The 15,853-nt window shown below is 42.2% G+C and overlaps 1 protein-coding gene across 1 annotated transcript in view; it reads left to right on the top strand.

Moving 5' to 3' along the window:
- The window catches only part of LOC137375008 (serotransferrin-1-like), a 109,824-nt gene that overhangs the window by 41,376 nt on the left and 52,595 nt on the right, over positions 1-15,853 (top strand). The window contains exons 9-16 of the mRNA XM_068041632.1: positions 1,025-1,161; positions 2,642-2,738; positions 3,492-3,536; positions 6,526-6,690; positions 9,709-9,865; positions 11,286-11,350; positions 12,241-12,425; positions 14,372-14,564. Coding sequence (XP_067897733.1) covers positions 1,025-1,161; positions 2,642-2,738; positions 3,492-3,536; positions 6,526-6,690; positions 9,709-9,865; positions 11,286-11,350; positions 12,241-12,425; positions 14,372-14,564 — 1,044 coding nt within the window. The remainder of the gene's footprint in view (positions 1-1,024; positions 1,162-2,641; positions 2,739-3,491; positions 3,537-6,525; positions 6,691-9,708; positions 9,866-11,285; positions 11,351-12,240; positions 12,426-14,371; positions 14,565-15,853) is intronic.

The following is a 15,853-nucleotide window of genomic DNA, read 5'->3' as shown; positions in this document are numbered from 1 at the left end:
TGGTAGGAGAATTGAGGGAAGGTTGGGATATGAGAGGGAAAATAGTCGGCACGGACTCGTTGGGCCGAAGGGCCTGTTTCTGTGCTGTATCTCTCTATGACTCTATATAAGATTTTAAGGGGGCTTGACAGTGTAGATGTTGAGAATATTTTTCCACTGGTGGGGGAATCTCGAACTAGGGAACATAGTTACAGAATAAGGGGTCACACATTTTAAACTGAGATGCGAAGCAATTTCTTCTCTCAGAGGGTGGTGAATCTCTGGAATTCTCTACCTCAGAGAGTTGTGGAGGCTAGGTCACTAAATATATTTAAGGAGGAGGTAGATAGGTTTTTGAAATCTCGGGGAGTCGAGGGTTATGCGGAGCAGGCCCGAAAGAGGAATTGAGGCCTGGGACAGATCAACCATGACCTTATTGAACGGCGGGGCAGGCTTGAGGGGCTGAATGGCCTACTCCTACTCCTATTTCTTATGTTCTTATGTTCCTTAGATAGCATCTTCCAAACCCGTGACCTCTACCCCTAGAAGGACAAGGGCAGTAGACGCATTAGAACACCACCAGCTGCAATTTCCCCTCCAAGCCACGCACCATCCTGACTTGGAACTATATCGCCGTTCCTCCACTGTCGCTGGGTCAAAATCCTAGAACTCCCTTCCTAACAGCACTGTGGGTGTACCTATCCCACATGGACTGCAGAGGTTAGGAAGGCAGCTCACCACCACCTTCTCAAGGGCAATTAGGGATGGGCAATAAATGCTGGCCTAGCCAGTGATGCCCACAACCCAGGAATGAATAAAAAAACAACTAGTTTCACTATAACTTTTACCAATGGGGCTATTGAGAGACAATGAAGTTTCCTGTTCCTTCACTGTGTTGTAGGATGATGGGGCTCTGAGGCTGTCGATTTGTGCAGTATTACCAGACTGTTTATACAAGGACTCACAGATGGAAAGGCTGCTCCAGTTTGTAAAGTACAATTTACTATAGAAGGATAACAACCCATTCAAAATGTTTGTGTTTCAGAGAAGAGCAGTACCTTCAATCCTGGCAAGATACGCTGGTGTACCATTGGTCATCTTGAACAACAGAAATGTAACAGCTGGGGAACAGTGAGTTGCATTATGGGCCTCAACACTGAGGACTGCATCAAAAAGATCATGGTAAATGACATTAATGTTTTACAACACTTTTGTAAGGGCCTGATTGAAAGTTGTGTTTATAAAATTAACGTTAACAACTGGAACATTCTTCCACTGGGATCCTGGGGTTGAGCGCAGCTCAGGTTAGAGACACAGTAAAATTCTATCTGTGCAGTCCCATCAAGCAGAGAAAGCAAAATACTGCAGATGCTGGAAATCTGAAATAAAAACAGAAAATGCTGGACACCTTCAGCAGGTCAGGTAGCATTGGTAGACAGAAATAAGTAGGGTTAATGTTTCAGGTCCATGACCGTTTGTCAGAGTTCAATAGATAGAAGCCTAACCGGACGAGCCATATTAACACCATGGCTACAAGAACAGGGCACAGGCTGGGTACTCTGCAACGACAGGCACACCTCCTAACTCCTTAAAACCTTGCCATTATCTACATCTGTAATGGTATACTCACCAATTCCTGCAATATCGCTTCCAGAATTTCAATACCATTCAAGATAAGCATTTTATTTGACTGATTGTCATATCACTGAGCTCAATATCCAACCCCTCTGCCACTGGTATACTGTGGCTGCAATATGTGCAATCTACAGAATACACCACAGAAACTTACTAAGGTTACTTTGACAGCACTTCCCTCACTGACAACTTCTACAACTGATAAGAAAAGCGATAATGTCATGGTAACACCAACATCTCCAAGTCACACACCATTCTGATTTGGACATATATTGCTGTTCCTCCTTCATCGTTGGGTCAATATGTTGGAATTTATTACCTAACACCATCATTAGAGTTTCATCGCAACAAGCGGTGCAAGTGTTTCAAGGAGAAGACTCACTTTTTCAGGGTAACTAGGGATGGACAATAATTGCAGTCTTGGCAATGCCACCTCTAATCCAAGAATAAAGTAAACATACCCAGTGGATAAATTTATTTTATAATCCCTACGTTGTGTATTTCAGAGTATACCACTCCTTAGAGCTTTGTTCTTCTAACAATCTTTTCTAATCCAACCTTCATTAACTTCTTCCTCACTCCTCCAAAGTCCATCTTCTTAAAATTAATAACCACATGTCCTAGTCTCCTTACTCATGGTGAGACCGATACCAAACTCAGTTATGTTATGGTTACAGTTTCCAAGAGGGTCCCTAACCTTAACTTGTTCAATTATCTTTGGTTTGATACACAAGGATCTTATGCATGGTAACAGTACTCCTGAAGCCTCTACCTCATGTATGGTTCAGAAGAGTCTCAGCAGCTGATAGCAATGAATAGCTAGGGGAAAAAAATCAAGAAACCTCTTGGCAATTCTATAAAGTCGTGATCCCTGGCTACATCTAGAGCAGGAGGGAGAGGTAGAAACTTTCCTGCCTGTGCATACTGAATGAGTAACTTAAAGTGTGGAGAGAAACTTATGAGTTTATTCTCTGGAGGAAAAGAAGGAGCGAGAGAGAGAGATACTAATTAAGTTCTGTGGTTGCAGTTTGGAGATGCCGATGCAGCAAGTCTTGATGGAGGAGAGGTCTATGTTGCAGGAAAGTGTGGCCTCGTTCCAGTCATGTCAGAGTATTATAACAAAAGTAAGTGTCATTCACAATATTTTAAATTGCTCTGAGCATTGCATGAATTTGGGGTTTAAGCAGCATATAGAATGAATCCTTGTGTACAAGTCACTGGGATCTGAGCTCAGCTGGCCCAACTCAAGCTCACTCCCCATGAGAATCCATTGCATTATACAAGGAGTAAATGGTTCCATGTACGCACGTTGAATTTCAGTCCGGCTTCTTGAAGTGGCAGGAATGTGGCCTGTGGCACAGCGCCAGCCTCTCCTGATATTCTGGAACATTGGGCCTGGCCTTAGTCATCAAACTCTTCAGCAGGGACTTCCACCTCGTACAACACTCTTTGTCCTCATTGTGCACTCTTTGCAACAAGCTTAAGGCTGAAAGGTTTGCATAGTAATCCTTTTTTGCCATAGAATTCCTGAATGTTCCACAATGTCCATGGTGTTTCACAGACGTTTCCTGTAGCCTACTTCTATGAAACAGTTCTGGTGCCCTGTTTCAATGGAGCTTCAGAAACCCCTCTCCCCACCTTCCCACCACACCCCCATATTCTACAAATCATAATTTATTCGAAAGCTCAAAGGATTTATCTAAAATTGATTTGATCCAGAAGTCTAATGGTTAGGGTCTTTCCTGGATCACATTGGATTCCATGGGTGGAGCAGATGTCAAAATTGTGCATTGAAGTTCTTTTTCTGCCTCTTTAGGTATGAAGGATGTAAAGATATAATCAGTGTTGAAAATCAATTTTCTGCCTTTCTTCCTAAGCTGATCTTGAACCATGCAAACCCACAGCAGTGAACACCAAGATACGTAAGTGTTAAAACCTTTAGTTTTCAGACAAATCTTACTGACTGTATGTGATTACTATTGACGAGCTCCACTCCACCCCACTTAAAGCATTGTGTTACGACCAGGTGAGTAGAGGTCTAGAGGTTCCCTCTCAGCCTTTGTCTGGTTTAACCGTAACAGGGTTTAATTTTTTAAAACACTGTGTTTTTAGCTTCCCCTCAGTGAAGCCTTGTTCACTGCTTTCCAATTGCAAGGCAAAGAAATCAAATCAGACAGGTTTTCTTAGATCTAAACAAGAAAGGTGGAAGTTTATTAATCTTAAACTCTAATTCGGTTCATGACTACGAATATGTGACACGACCACACAAGCATGCATATGCGATAAACACACATGCAGCTAGAGACAGAAAAAGTAGAAAGAATAAAGGGGAAAAGTTTGAGGTAATATCTGGTAGTTATTTACGGTCCTTTGAGTTCAATGTGGATTCTTTGGTTGACGATAAGTCTTGCTGTTCATTGGGGCCCAGTGCATGCTTGTTTCGATGTAGGAGTCTTCTCTCTCTTGAGGTTTGAGTGACATCAGTGAGTCCGGTGGTTTGTGAGAAAGCGAGAGTGCCAGCCAGGAGAGAGGCTTTCTTGTTCCAGGTTCAGTTGTAGTCTGCAGTCTGACTTCAAACTGTCCTGTGTCTAGTTCAAAAAGTCTGGACCAGCAGGTTAGTCATGTGATCAGCTGGTTTAACCACTCCTGTGTTTGTGGATTCCAAAGCTCTCGGTGGGGTGGGGGGGGGGGTGTGGTGGGGGGTGTAGGGCTGTCTCTTACCCCAACAAGATGTGGATCACCATTGCCCAGCCCAATCTCTGTTAAATGAATCAGTGAGCAATTCTTTTGTCTCTCCAGGCACTGTCTCTTAGTATGCAAATGTCCTCCAGCCAAAACATGTCATTTCTTCACTCCAGCAACAGTTTAAAATTAATGTTCATATGATGAAATTAATATGCCTCATTCCTGGCAAGTGGGGGTCTTCATGACAATTGTCACACACTTAGCTGCCAATGAGCTCCACACACATTTCCACATCAAATCAGTGCTACCGGGCAATGAGGTCCTTTAGAATAATGCAATCTTGGTCCAATACTGGAAATGCAATTGAACAGAACATCTTTTCATGCTTGTGAAGGCTCATACTAAATGCAGAGTGTTACATTAAATCTCCTAAAGGTAGACTTGCATCAAGGTCCTTCGGGACAAGCAAATGGGGTGGAGGTCAACATCACACTTCCTCTGGGTTGTGGGAACAAAATGAGGCAGAGTATGTTGGATAGAGACTAAAATCTAATGGCGGGATCATGGTTCAATGTTCTTTAGACAAACCAGTGTTGTTGTAGTATGTCTTTAAGTGGGTATGTCCATAAACCTGTATACCAGTCAGGATATAATGTCATCTGTCATGTGTTAGTTAACCAAGGACGATGTGCTAGTAAGAGCTCTTCATCATTGTGTATGTACGACTGTAATCTTCGAATAAACAACTCACAGTTTAGTTTACCAGTTCTACCTGAGTGATTGGTGAAGTTGTGTTTGAACAATAGAAGGAACACAACAAGTGTTAACAATAGTCTTGCCAGATCTCTGATGGCTAAATGGTTAAAGACCCACCTGCTATGGTGTTGTATTGGACAAAACAGAAGGTTCCAGATTTATTTCCCCCTCTGTGCTGAGGAGAGAAAAAAGGAACTTGCATTTAATAGCACCTCATCACAACTCTTGGAAAATGCTCCATGTACTTTGATGTGCAGTCACGGTTTTCATATAGGCAACCATTTTGCACAAAGGAAGATGCCACAAATAGCAGTTCGGTGAATGATTGGTAAACCCATTTTTAGTGTGTGCATTTGAGAGAGGAACTTTGGTCAAGGCACCAGAGCAAGCCCGAACTTATTCACAACCTAGAGCTCTTCTTTACCAAGAGATCTTCAGTGGTGTCCAGAATAGGCAGACAAGGCCACAGTTAAATATCTCAATCAAAGGATACCACCTCCAACAATGCACCATTCATAGGCATAGATTTTCCACCCTTCCTTCACTGATTTTATGGTGGCACTCAGATGGAAGGATGTGGGAAATGTGTCGTGAACCTGCCGTTGTTCTGCCAGTTCAGGGTCATTTTTGCATTCCTTCAATTTACCAGCAGAAGTGGGAGGTGACAAATGATATGTCCTCATGCACACAAGTATATTTTAATATCTAAGTAACCAATAAATGGCATCCAACTTATTTCCCATCAGTTGAATCATAGCAATGTTGAATTTTAGGCACATCTGGTACCCAGTGTTGCTATAGGTGGAGAAAATGGGATTAGCATTTCAGAGGCCCAAAAAGCCTGCACCAATTTTGAAAATGTGAACAATCTTGTAAAATGTTTTCCCTGCAGCACCGAGACCTCTGGGACCTCCTCAAGGCATTGTCACCTGTCCCACTCTTTGCTGGTGCAGTGCCCTTCTTTGAGACTCCAGTCTCTGCTCCACATCACATTCTGCTTCTCCAGGACACGCACTCTAAGTCAAAATCATCAAAATTACTTAAATTACTCCAAGTTAGAGTCAGGAAGACAGGCAGGGGCAGGGAGTCCTTATGCTGAGCAGAGGTGTCACTGTGGTTATGATGTAACCTAATTCTACAAAACAGATCATCTAGCCCTCTGACTACTACACTGGTGGGTGAACAAACAATATGGGTGAGATTTTAACTCATTCAAAACCCATCCAGTTGTACAGTTAAGATTGGGCTTAATCTGTGTTCAGATCCTTGAGTGGGGCTTGACCGCCCCCACCCTCCCCCCCAGCCCGCCCCTCTCCTTCAGAGGCTATTTGGCTCATTGTGTCTGTGCTAGAGCAATCTAAAACCAATCCATTGCCCTGGTGTCTTCCCACTGCCCTGAATCCTGCTCTGCTACAAATATTTAGCCTCTTTTCCCCTGTAAATGTTACATTTCTTGTATTTTTCTCACAGCCTCTTACTACGCTGTGGCCGTTGTAAAGGATCCGCTGCTGAACTGGGAGAAGCTGAGAGGCAAGACGTCCTGTCACACAGCTGTCGGGCGTACTGCTGGGTGGAACGTTCCCATGGGATTCCTGATTAAAGAGGAAAAAATCGGTCCTTGTGACGTTTATAACTGTAAGTGTGATTCCACATTTCTCTCCCCTTGTGAAATGTTTAACTGATCGAGCTAATGCTTCTCCTGTTAAATTGTTCTAGAGTAAAGTTAAAATTAAACATTCTCTTTTCTTATGAGTGTCTGTCTCTTGCTCTCCAATTTTTCCTGTCTTTTAGTCTGTCTTTCTTTTTGTCTTTTCTTTTCCTCTCTGTGTGCTTATCGCACATATTCATTCCCTGTAATTTGCATATTTTTTATCATTATTCATTATTGGTATATAGGCCAACATTTAGTGCTCATCCCTAATTGCCCTAGAGAAGGTGTTGGTGAGGCGCCTTTTTGAATTGCTGCTGTCTGTCTAGTGAAGGTACTCCCACTGTGCTATTAGGGAGAAAATTGCATCATTTTGACCCAGTGACGATTAATGGATGGTGACTATGTCGAAGTCAGGATAGTGTGTGGCTTGGAAGGGAACTTGCAGGTGGTGGTGTTCCCATGTACCTGCTGTCCTTGTTCTTCTGGGTAGTGCAAGCCGTGGGCTTGGGAGGTGATGCTGAAGAATGTTTCTCTTTGATTCCTTTAACACTATTGTCGTGCTAAACCCCCCCACCTGCCAAGAATGAGGCATATTAATTTTGTCATATGAATATTGATTTGAAAACTGTTGCTGAACTGAAGAAAGGACTTGTTTAAAAAAATCACCAAGTCCTTGGCTGGAAAGATATTTGCATATTAACAGACAGTGCTTGTGGAGACAAAGGTGTTATTTCCCTTATCCAATTTAACCCACAATGGACTTTGTTCACCAGGTATTGTATGTAAGAAGAGTCATTCCAGGTTTGGCTAAGACCAGAGAATCCACAAACAGGCGTGGTCAGACCAGCTGGTCACGTGACTAGCCTGCTTGGTAACCCGGTTTTTCCGAATTGTACAAACAGTTTGAACTCAGAAAGTGTCTGTTTGCTCCTGGACTGGCTGGCTCGCCACAGCCTTTCCTGTCTGGCTTTCCATCTCTTTCTCACAGAACTCCAAATCCACTGAAGACACATGAACCCCAAGAGAGAAAAGTCTCCTACAGCGAACAAGATTTGAGAATACTGGGCCCCAATGAAAAGCAAGATCTACCAACAATCAAGGACTCTACAGTGAGCTCAAAGAACCGTAACAAAAACTCTCTTCAGAGATTGCCTCAAACTTTTCCACTTCATTTTCTTCTGCTCTTTTCTGTCTCTATTTGCATGTGTGTATCACATATGCATGCTAGCGTGGGCACGTCATGTATACGTAGGCGTTAAGCGAGTAAGAGTTTAAGTTTAACCTTAATAAATTTCAACCTTTCTTCTTTCAACCTAAGAAAACCTGTTTGTGCTGGTTTCTTTGCCTTATAATTGGAAAGAGGTGAAGGAGGATTCACCAAGGGGGAGCTAAAAACACAGTTTGTTTTTAAAAATAAAACTCTGTTACAGTAAGACCAGGTGAAGGCTGAGAGGGAACCCTGGACCCCTTTCTCACCAGGTCGTAACACTATGTAAGTTTTCATTTTTGTTATCCTCTCTCGATTGTATGTTTCCTACTGTCTGCATCTCTTATATGCTGCTCTACTGAATCTGTATCTTTTATTATTTGAAGACCTAGGGCATGGACTAAGGTGAAAGTCAAAATGCACCTGGTCAGAGGTTGGGGATCTGGGCCAGGTAGGCCAGAACTAGGCGAGGACAAGGCTATCCCAGAGGAGCTACAAATATTTACTATTGTGAGAAACTAGGGGTTGGTGATCTGGCCTGATTTTGTTCATGAATGCTCTACTTTTAAGATCATGCCCCCTTATTCTATATTCCCATGACAGGAAATAATCTTTACGTATCTACTCAATTGAATTCTTTTAACATTTTCATCATCTTGACCAAAACACCCCTCAATCTATCCTATCAAATCTTTTAATCATTTTAAACACCTCAATTGGATCACCCCTCAATCTTTTATACTCAAGGGAACACAAGCCTAATCTATGCAACCTGTCCTCATAACTTAATCCTCTAATTCCCAAGTCTGGTGAATCTAAGTTGTATCCCCTTCAAGGCCAATGTGTCGATCCTGAGGTATGGCACTGAAAACACACACAGTATTCCAGATGGGATGTGACAAACACTCTACAACTGAAGCATAACTTTCTCCCATTGGTAATCCAGCCACCGTGAGGTAAAGCACAACATTCCATTAGCGATTTTGATTGCTTTATGAAACCGTCTGCTAGCTTTCAATGATTTGTGCACTTAGTTCCAAAATCTCTTTGCTCATCTACAATTCCTAGTTGATCACCGTTTAGTTAAAACTCCAATCTACCTTTCTTGGGTTCAAAGTGGATGGCCTCACACTTGCCCATGTTGAATTCTAATGGAGGCACAATAGGATGCTGCTGTGGATCTAGAACATGAGGTTTAAGAGGGTTCACAGGCTCACTTCATGCTGGGACCAGCAGGGCTGCTGATTTCCCAAGTTATAATCCTTCTGCTTCTCTGCTTTAACCTTTAGCGGAGCAGGAGCACCACTCAACATATGCCAGACCCAAACTTGATCCAGCCTGTTCAGCTGCTCAAAATGTACCCTCTGCCCTGCAGAAGCATCTAACTATGCTTCTGACCTGGAGAGCAGGACTGGAAGAAGAAGAGCAGCAGGGCCTGGAACTGTGGGAAGTGGGACACTTCCCCAGAAGGGGAGAACAGAGCTGCAGCACTCAGAATGGCACAGGAGCAGAGGCTGGGAGAGGTTTCTGGTAGAGAGCAGCTGCTAAGCAGACTGGGTTAAATGGGTAGATGATTAATGGAGGGTGTTACTAGGCATTAACGTGATCAGCAAAATGTTTGAAGTATTTTTTCCAATTATCTGATTCGTTCATGGTGGCGACAATTGGCATGGACTCAGACTGATCCAGAGTAACTGCACGATATGACATACCAATCAGCAATATTATAAACTTCCTTTAGTATCACAGTCCAGAGAGAATCTGGCAATTAAATTAACATCTCTTTTCTTTTAAGCAACATTTTTCAGTGAAAGCTGTGCACCTGGAGCGAATGCTGCCCTACACCCCAAACTGTGCTCTCTGTGTATTGGTAGTCAAGGTACAATGTCACCAACAGACAAATGTGTGGCCAACAGCAATGAGAGATACTTCAGCTACAGCGGAGCCTTCAGGTAATAAAAGAAAGACTTACATTTACACATCACCTTTCATAAACTCCCAAAGCGGTTTATAGCTAATGAAGTACTTTTGAAGTGTGGTCACAACTGTAATATAAGAAATGTGGTAGTCAATTTGTGCAGCACAAGGTCCCACAAATAGCAATGAGATAATGACCAGATTATCAGTTTTAGTGATGTTGGTTGAGGGATAAATCTTGGCCAGGACACGGTAGCAAACTCCTCTACTTTTCTTCAAACTAGTGGCATTGGATATGAACACAGGAAAATAGGAACAGGAGTAACCCATTTAGCCCCATGAGTCTGTTCTGCCATTCAATGAAGTCATGGCTTATCTATGACCTAGCTCCATATTCCTTTGTGCCACATTCCTTATCTGATGAGAAATCATTGACCTGAAATATTGACTCTGTTTCTCTCTCCACAGATGCTGCCTGACCTGCTGAGTATTTCCAGCATTTTCTGCTTCTATTTCAGATTTCCATCATTTGCAGTATTTTGCTTTTGTTTCCTTCAATACATTGGGCTAATGAAAATCTATCAAACTCAGTTTTAAAATTAACAATTGATCTAACATCAATTGCTATTTGCGGAAGAGAGTTCCAAATTTCTGTCACCCTTTGCGTGGATCTTTTAGGCCCACGTGAGAGGGCAGATGGAGTCTTGGTTCAATGTCTTCTCTGAAAGACAGCACCTCCAATAGTGCAGCACTCCCTGAGTACTGCATTGAAGTGTCAGCCAAGATTTTGTGCTCAAGCCCCTGGAGTGGGACTTGAACCCAGAACCTCCTGACTCAGAAATATGGGCGTGAAAGGATGAGTATTGATTAGAATGACCCACCAACAAAATAGTGGAACAAAGAAATTAAATGTCAGAAGCAATGACACGAGAGGAGTTCAGCATGCAGCTGAAAGCTGGGCTGGGTGAAAAATGTTGGTACAATTGAGAGGGGACATCACGATCTCCTGATTGACAGCCAGTGACTGCTGCTGGAAAGTATGGTTGTGGTTAGGACTACGGACAGGATTCAACTTGGCCGTAACATTCAGCAGGGTCAAATCGCCTGCTGATGCTCAGGGGGCAATTTTAACCTAACTTGGCTGGTGGGAGACTGATGGGTTAGGGTGCAATGTTGGTTTTCCACTCAAACCATTATTGTTCTTCATTGAATCCACCAAATAATATTTTACAGGTGTAAAATTAGTGTTCCACCGGATCCCATGTGTTTCCCACCGGCTGAGCTAGGTTAAAATTGCCCACTAATTTTCTATACTCACAATTTAAGGAAGGCCACTCGGATGGGACACCAGAGGGCTGCGGGTGGAGGGGAGAAAATTGGAGAAGAAAGGAAATATTGAACGCAGTTATTTTTGTAATTCTGATTTCTGAATGAACTTGCCTAAATCTCCTTCAGGTGCCTGGTGGAAACGGGAGACGTTGCTTTCATTAAACATACCACTGTGCCTGAGAACACTGACGGTATGTGATATTCTCAGAGACCTTGAGTTGATGCACTCTGAACCACACACATCAAAGTTTCCAACTTCAATTTCTGGCTTGTGCTGAGCTAGCTGATTTCAACTGGAGTATCAGTCCCTGAGCTAAAGATATAGAGTGATAAAGAAATTGTGGTTTGGAGGTGGAGAGAGAGAGAGAGATTAGAGATCCTAAAAGGAAATACAAACAACAGCTAGCAGATAATATTAAAGGAAATAGAAAGAGATTTTATAAGCATTTATAAAGAAAAAGAATAGTTGGAGTGGGTAGGATCCCCTAGGAATGAATGGCAGAGTTTAATTATGGAGTTTAAAGGTATGAGGGAGATATTAAATATTTTTACAAATGTTTATGGCACTGAGAATGCAGGTCTACTGAATGAGGATATCAAACAACCATTGATAATTAACTGTGGAAAAAGAATTGGTTCTGAACTAATGAACAGAATGCAAGGTGAATAAGTAACTAGGCCTTGATGGCATGTACTTTAGGTGGTTGAAAGAGGTTATTTGAAGGTTATACCTTTATTTGAACGGGATGAAAATCGGGTGCATTCTACAACAAGTGGGGATCTGCTCCACCAGATCATCACCCAGATGGAGAAGGAAATGCTGTAATTTGAAATAAATTTAGTCAGCATTTAGAACAGCATGGGCGAATTAAGGATAACAATTTGGATTTGTGAAAGACAAATTGTGTTTAACAGATTTAAATACATTTTCCGGAAGTAATTGGGTAGATAAAGGGAATGCAGTAAGTGTAGTGTGCATGCATTTTCCGAAAGACTTTGATGAGATATCTCACAAAAGGTTTGATAGGAAATCAGACAGATGGTATGAGAAGATAATTATTGGAATCATTTTCATTCTTAGGTAATGGAACGTTTGACTGGAACTGGAATCTGGCCTCTTCTAATTATTACCTCTTGTGCAAAGATGGCACCACAGCTCCAATTGACCAGTTCATGAACTGCCACTTGGCTGATGTTCCAGCGCATGCTGTTGTAACACGACCAGACAAGAGAGCAAAGGTTCTCGAATTACTGAAAAGTGAACAGGTGAGTATTTTTTTGTTCAGCTTTAGAAAATGCAAATGGGCCATTCCAAACTTCATTAGTGATTTGTAGCAAGTCAGAAACCACCAGAGGTCAATTCCTCCAAATGACGGTTCACAGTTCATCCCTTCCGCACAAAAGGAAAGGGGAACTTTGCTTCAGGATTCTCTTTGGTTGGGCTGCTGGCTGATACTGGTTGGAGCAGCCAAGGTCCAGGACATTCTGCCTGGTTCTAGCCAAAGGCAATTAATGCCCTATTGACATAAATGATTCCAAATTTCTTATTGAACTGGATCTACCAGCTGACTCCAGGGCCTACTTTAGCTATCCGGTGATTGGGCCTGGTGAACAGTTCTATGGCAACAGGGTGATAAGTCATTGACTATCATTTTCAGGGCACCACTTGAATTTGGGAATTAAAAGATGGTATCTCCACTTCAGTTCTGCATGTCCCTACAGAAGAGAAGCAAGCATTGAAATGTATTATATTTCCTTCTGTTACAAATGGAGTCAGTTAAAAGCTCACACCAGCTCAGTAATGTTCCCAGCCTTGTTAGTTCTCCAGCCTCACAAAGGAGACATCCTTGAAGATAGAGAGGTGTTGCAGAAAGGTCAAAACACAAACAACATACAAATATAGAAGTTGGGGGATTCTCCAGGTAACTCAGTGTGTGTTAGACATTAATGAATGTCAACATTCCTATGCACCCTTGTGATAATGTACGCCACTCAGGAGTGAAATCAAGAAACACATTTTCACAAAAAGCATAGTTGCAATCTGGAACTCTCTCCTTCAAAATGCTGTAGATGCTGGAACAATTGGAGTTTTTAAGATTGAGTTTGATAGATTTTTGTCAGATAACGCTGTCAGGGGATGTTACGCAAAGGCAAATAAATGGAGTTGAAGTATAGGTCAACTATAATTCAGTTGAAAGGTGGGGGGTGCAGGCTCAAGGGGCTGAATGGGCATTTCCTGTGTTACAGCCACATGGTGACGGGTGTGGGTGGTTCCCAGTGTTCAACTCCCAACTGACTGCAGCAAGTGTTTTTGTTATTAGGGTTTTGACCCCTTTGTGTTTTATTTGTCAAATAAACAGACAGCGACAGGGATTCTTGTGGGTTTAAAAATAGAAGATTAATTATTTATAGATCAATATGCCTTATCCTGAAATTGTTGCAATTGCACCCACTCACTCGCACATACGTGCACACACACAAGAGACAAATAGAGAGGAAAAGGGGTAAGTGGTTTGAAGTAGGGTAGGGTCTCAGGGTTCACAGTAAACTTGTTGACTTCTCTCAGAGGTAAATTTCTCTTTAGTTTCATGCCTGGAGTGTTTGTAAATTTCTCTGTTGGTTGAAAGTTCAGTTTAAAGACAGGGAACCACTTCCAATTCTCTGCTGCACAAGTAGAAATATTGAATTCACAGCAGGACACCTTCCTTTTTGGCTTTCTGGATTTTCTCCCAGCTCTCAGCTGGACAAGCTTTGGTGATGCTTCTTCCACAGTCTCCCCTCTCTCTCCAGAAAGCTTTATTTAAAGCAAAAAGTCTATCACAAGTCGCCTCTGTTGGGAGACATGGATCTGGTTCCCTGTGGTGAAAAACAATGGCCCAGATGTGGCCCATTGTTTCAGAAGAACCCATTCAATTCAAAAATATCTCTTGATGGTTTCAGGATGGGTGTAATTGACACCTCTTAGATTTGGAATGTATCCTTTTGCCCTTGCCAGACAGACGACAGTTTGAATATACAAGGTCAGGTCTTTTGAACTTCAGTGGCCATTTTTAAAAGAAAAGTCCATTTTTGAAAACTTTTCAGGTTGAGTTCTTATGTTTTCAATCGCTGCAATTATTGTGAGCATGACACCTGTTTTCTGGTTCCAAATATAATTCACATTCAGACCATTATGCTGTCACCACCATTGACAGGTTTGTTTCTTATTCCAGCTGAAACATGGTCGTGGTGGATCCAAGGAAAGCAGCTTCGCAATGTTCAGCTCGGCATCATTTTCAGGGAAGGACCTTCTTTTTAAGGACTCCACTCAGTGCCTCATTGAAGCCACTGTCACTGATTACAAAAGCTTCCTGGGTGAGAAGTACATCAGTACTTTGGAAGGACTCCAGTCTTGTGAACGTCCTGGTAAATATGAGTAAATTATGGACTTCAATCAATGTGGTTCTTTTTAGAGTCATGCAGTCATAGAGTTATACAGCACAGTAACAGGCCCTTCAGCCCATTGTGTTTGTGCTGGCCATCAAGCACCTATCTATTCTAATCCCATTTTCCAGCACTTGGCCCATAACTTTGTATGCTATGGAGTTTCAAATGCACATCTAAATACTACTTAAATGTTGTGAGGGTTCCTGCCTCTACCACCCCTTCAGGTAGTGTGTTCCAGATTCCAACCACCCTCTAGGTGAAAACATTTTCCCCCAAATCCCCTGTAAACCGCCTGCCCCTTACCTTAAATCTATGCCTCCTGGTTATTGATCCCTCCGCTAAGGGAAAAAGTTTCTTCCGATCTATCTTGACACAGTGAAAAATATTGGGAAGAGGGCAAGTAATGTTAAAAAGACAAGCCTTAAGGCTTTGTGCCTTAACGCGCGGAGCATTCGCAATAAAGTGGATGAATTAATCGCGCAAATAGATGTAAATGGGTATGATATAGTCGGGATTACGGAGACATGGCTGCAAGATGACCGGGATGGGAAATGACCATCCAGGGATATTCAGTATTTAGGAAAGACAGACAAAAACCAAAAGGCGGTGGAGTTGCATTGCTGGTTAAAGAGGAAATTAACGCAATAGTGAGGAAAGATATTAGCTCTGATGATGTGGAATCTGTATGGGTAGAGCTGAGAAACATGAAGGGGCAAAAAATGTTAGTGGGGGTTGTATATAGACACCCATACTGTAGTGGTGATGTTGGGAATGGCATTAAACAGGAAATTAGAAGTTCATGTGATAAAGGAACATCTGAAATTATGGGTGACTTTAATCTGCATATAGATTGGGCAAATCAAATTAGTCACAATACCATTGAGGAGGAATTCTTGGAGTGTATACGGGATGGTTTTCTGGACCAATACATTGAGGAACCAATTAGAGAACAGGCCATCCTAGACTGGGTATTGTGTAATGAGAGAGGAATAATTGACAATCTAGTTGTGCGAGACCCCTTGGGTTCAAGCAACCATAATATGATAGAATTCTTCATCAAGATGGAGAGTGATGTAATTGATTCTGAGACAAGGGTCCTGAATCTTAGTAAAGGAAACTACAAAGGTATGAGGCGCGAGTTGGCTATGATGGATTGGGAAACGTTACTTAAAGGGATGATGGCGGATAGGCAATGGCAAACATTTAAAGAGCGTATGGATGAACTGCAACAATTGTTTATCCCTGTCTGGCGCAAAAGTAAAATAGGA

Source organism: Heterodontus francisci, chromosome 11 (genome assembly GCF_036365525.1).
Source record: "Heterodontus francisci isolate sHetFra1 chromosome 11, sHetFra1.hap1, whole genome shotgun sequence".
Classification (NCBI taxonomy): Eukaryota; Metazoa; Chordata; class Chondrichthyes; order Heterodontiformes; family Heterodontidae; genus Heterodontus; species Heterodontus francisci.
Note: the sequence above shows the minus strand (reverse complement) of the source record. Positions and strands in the feature narration are given on the sequence as shown.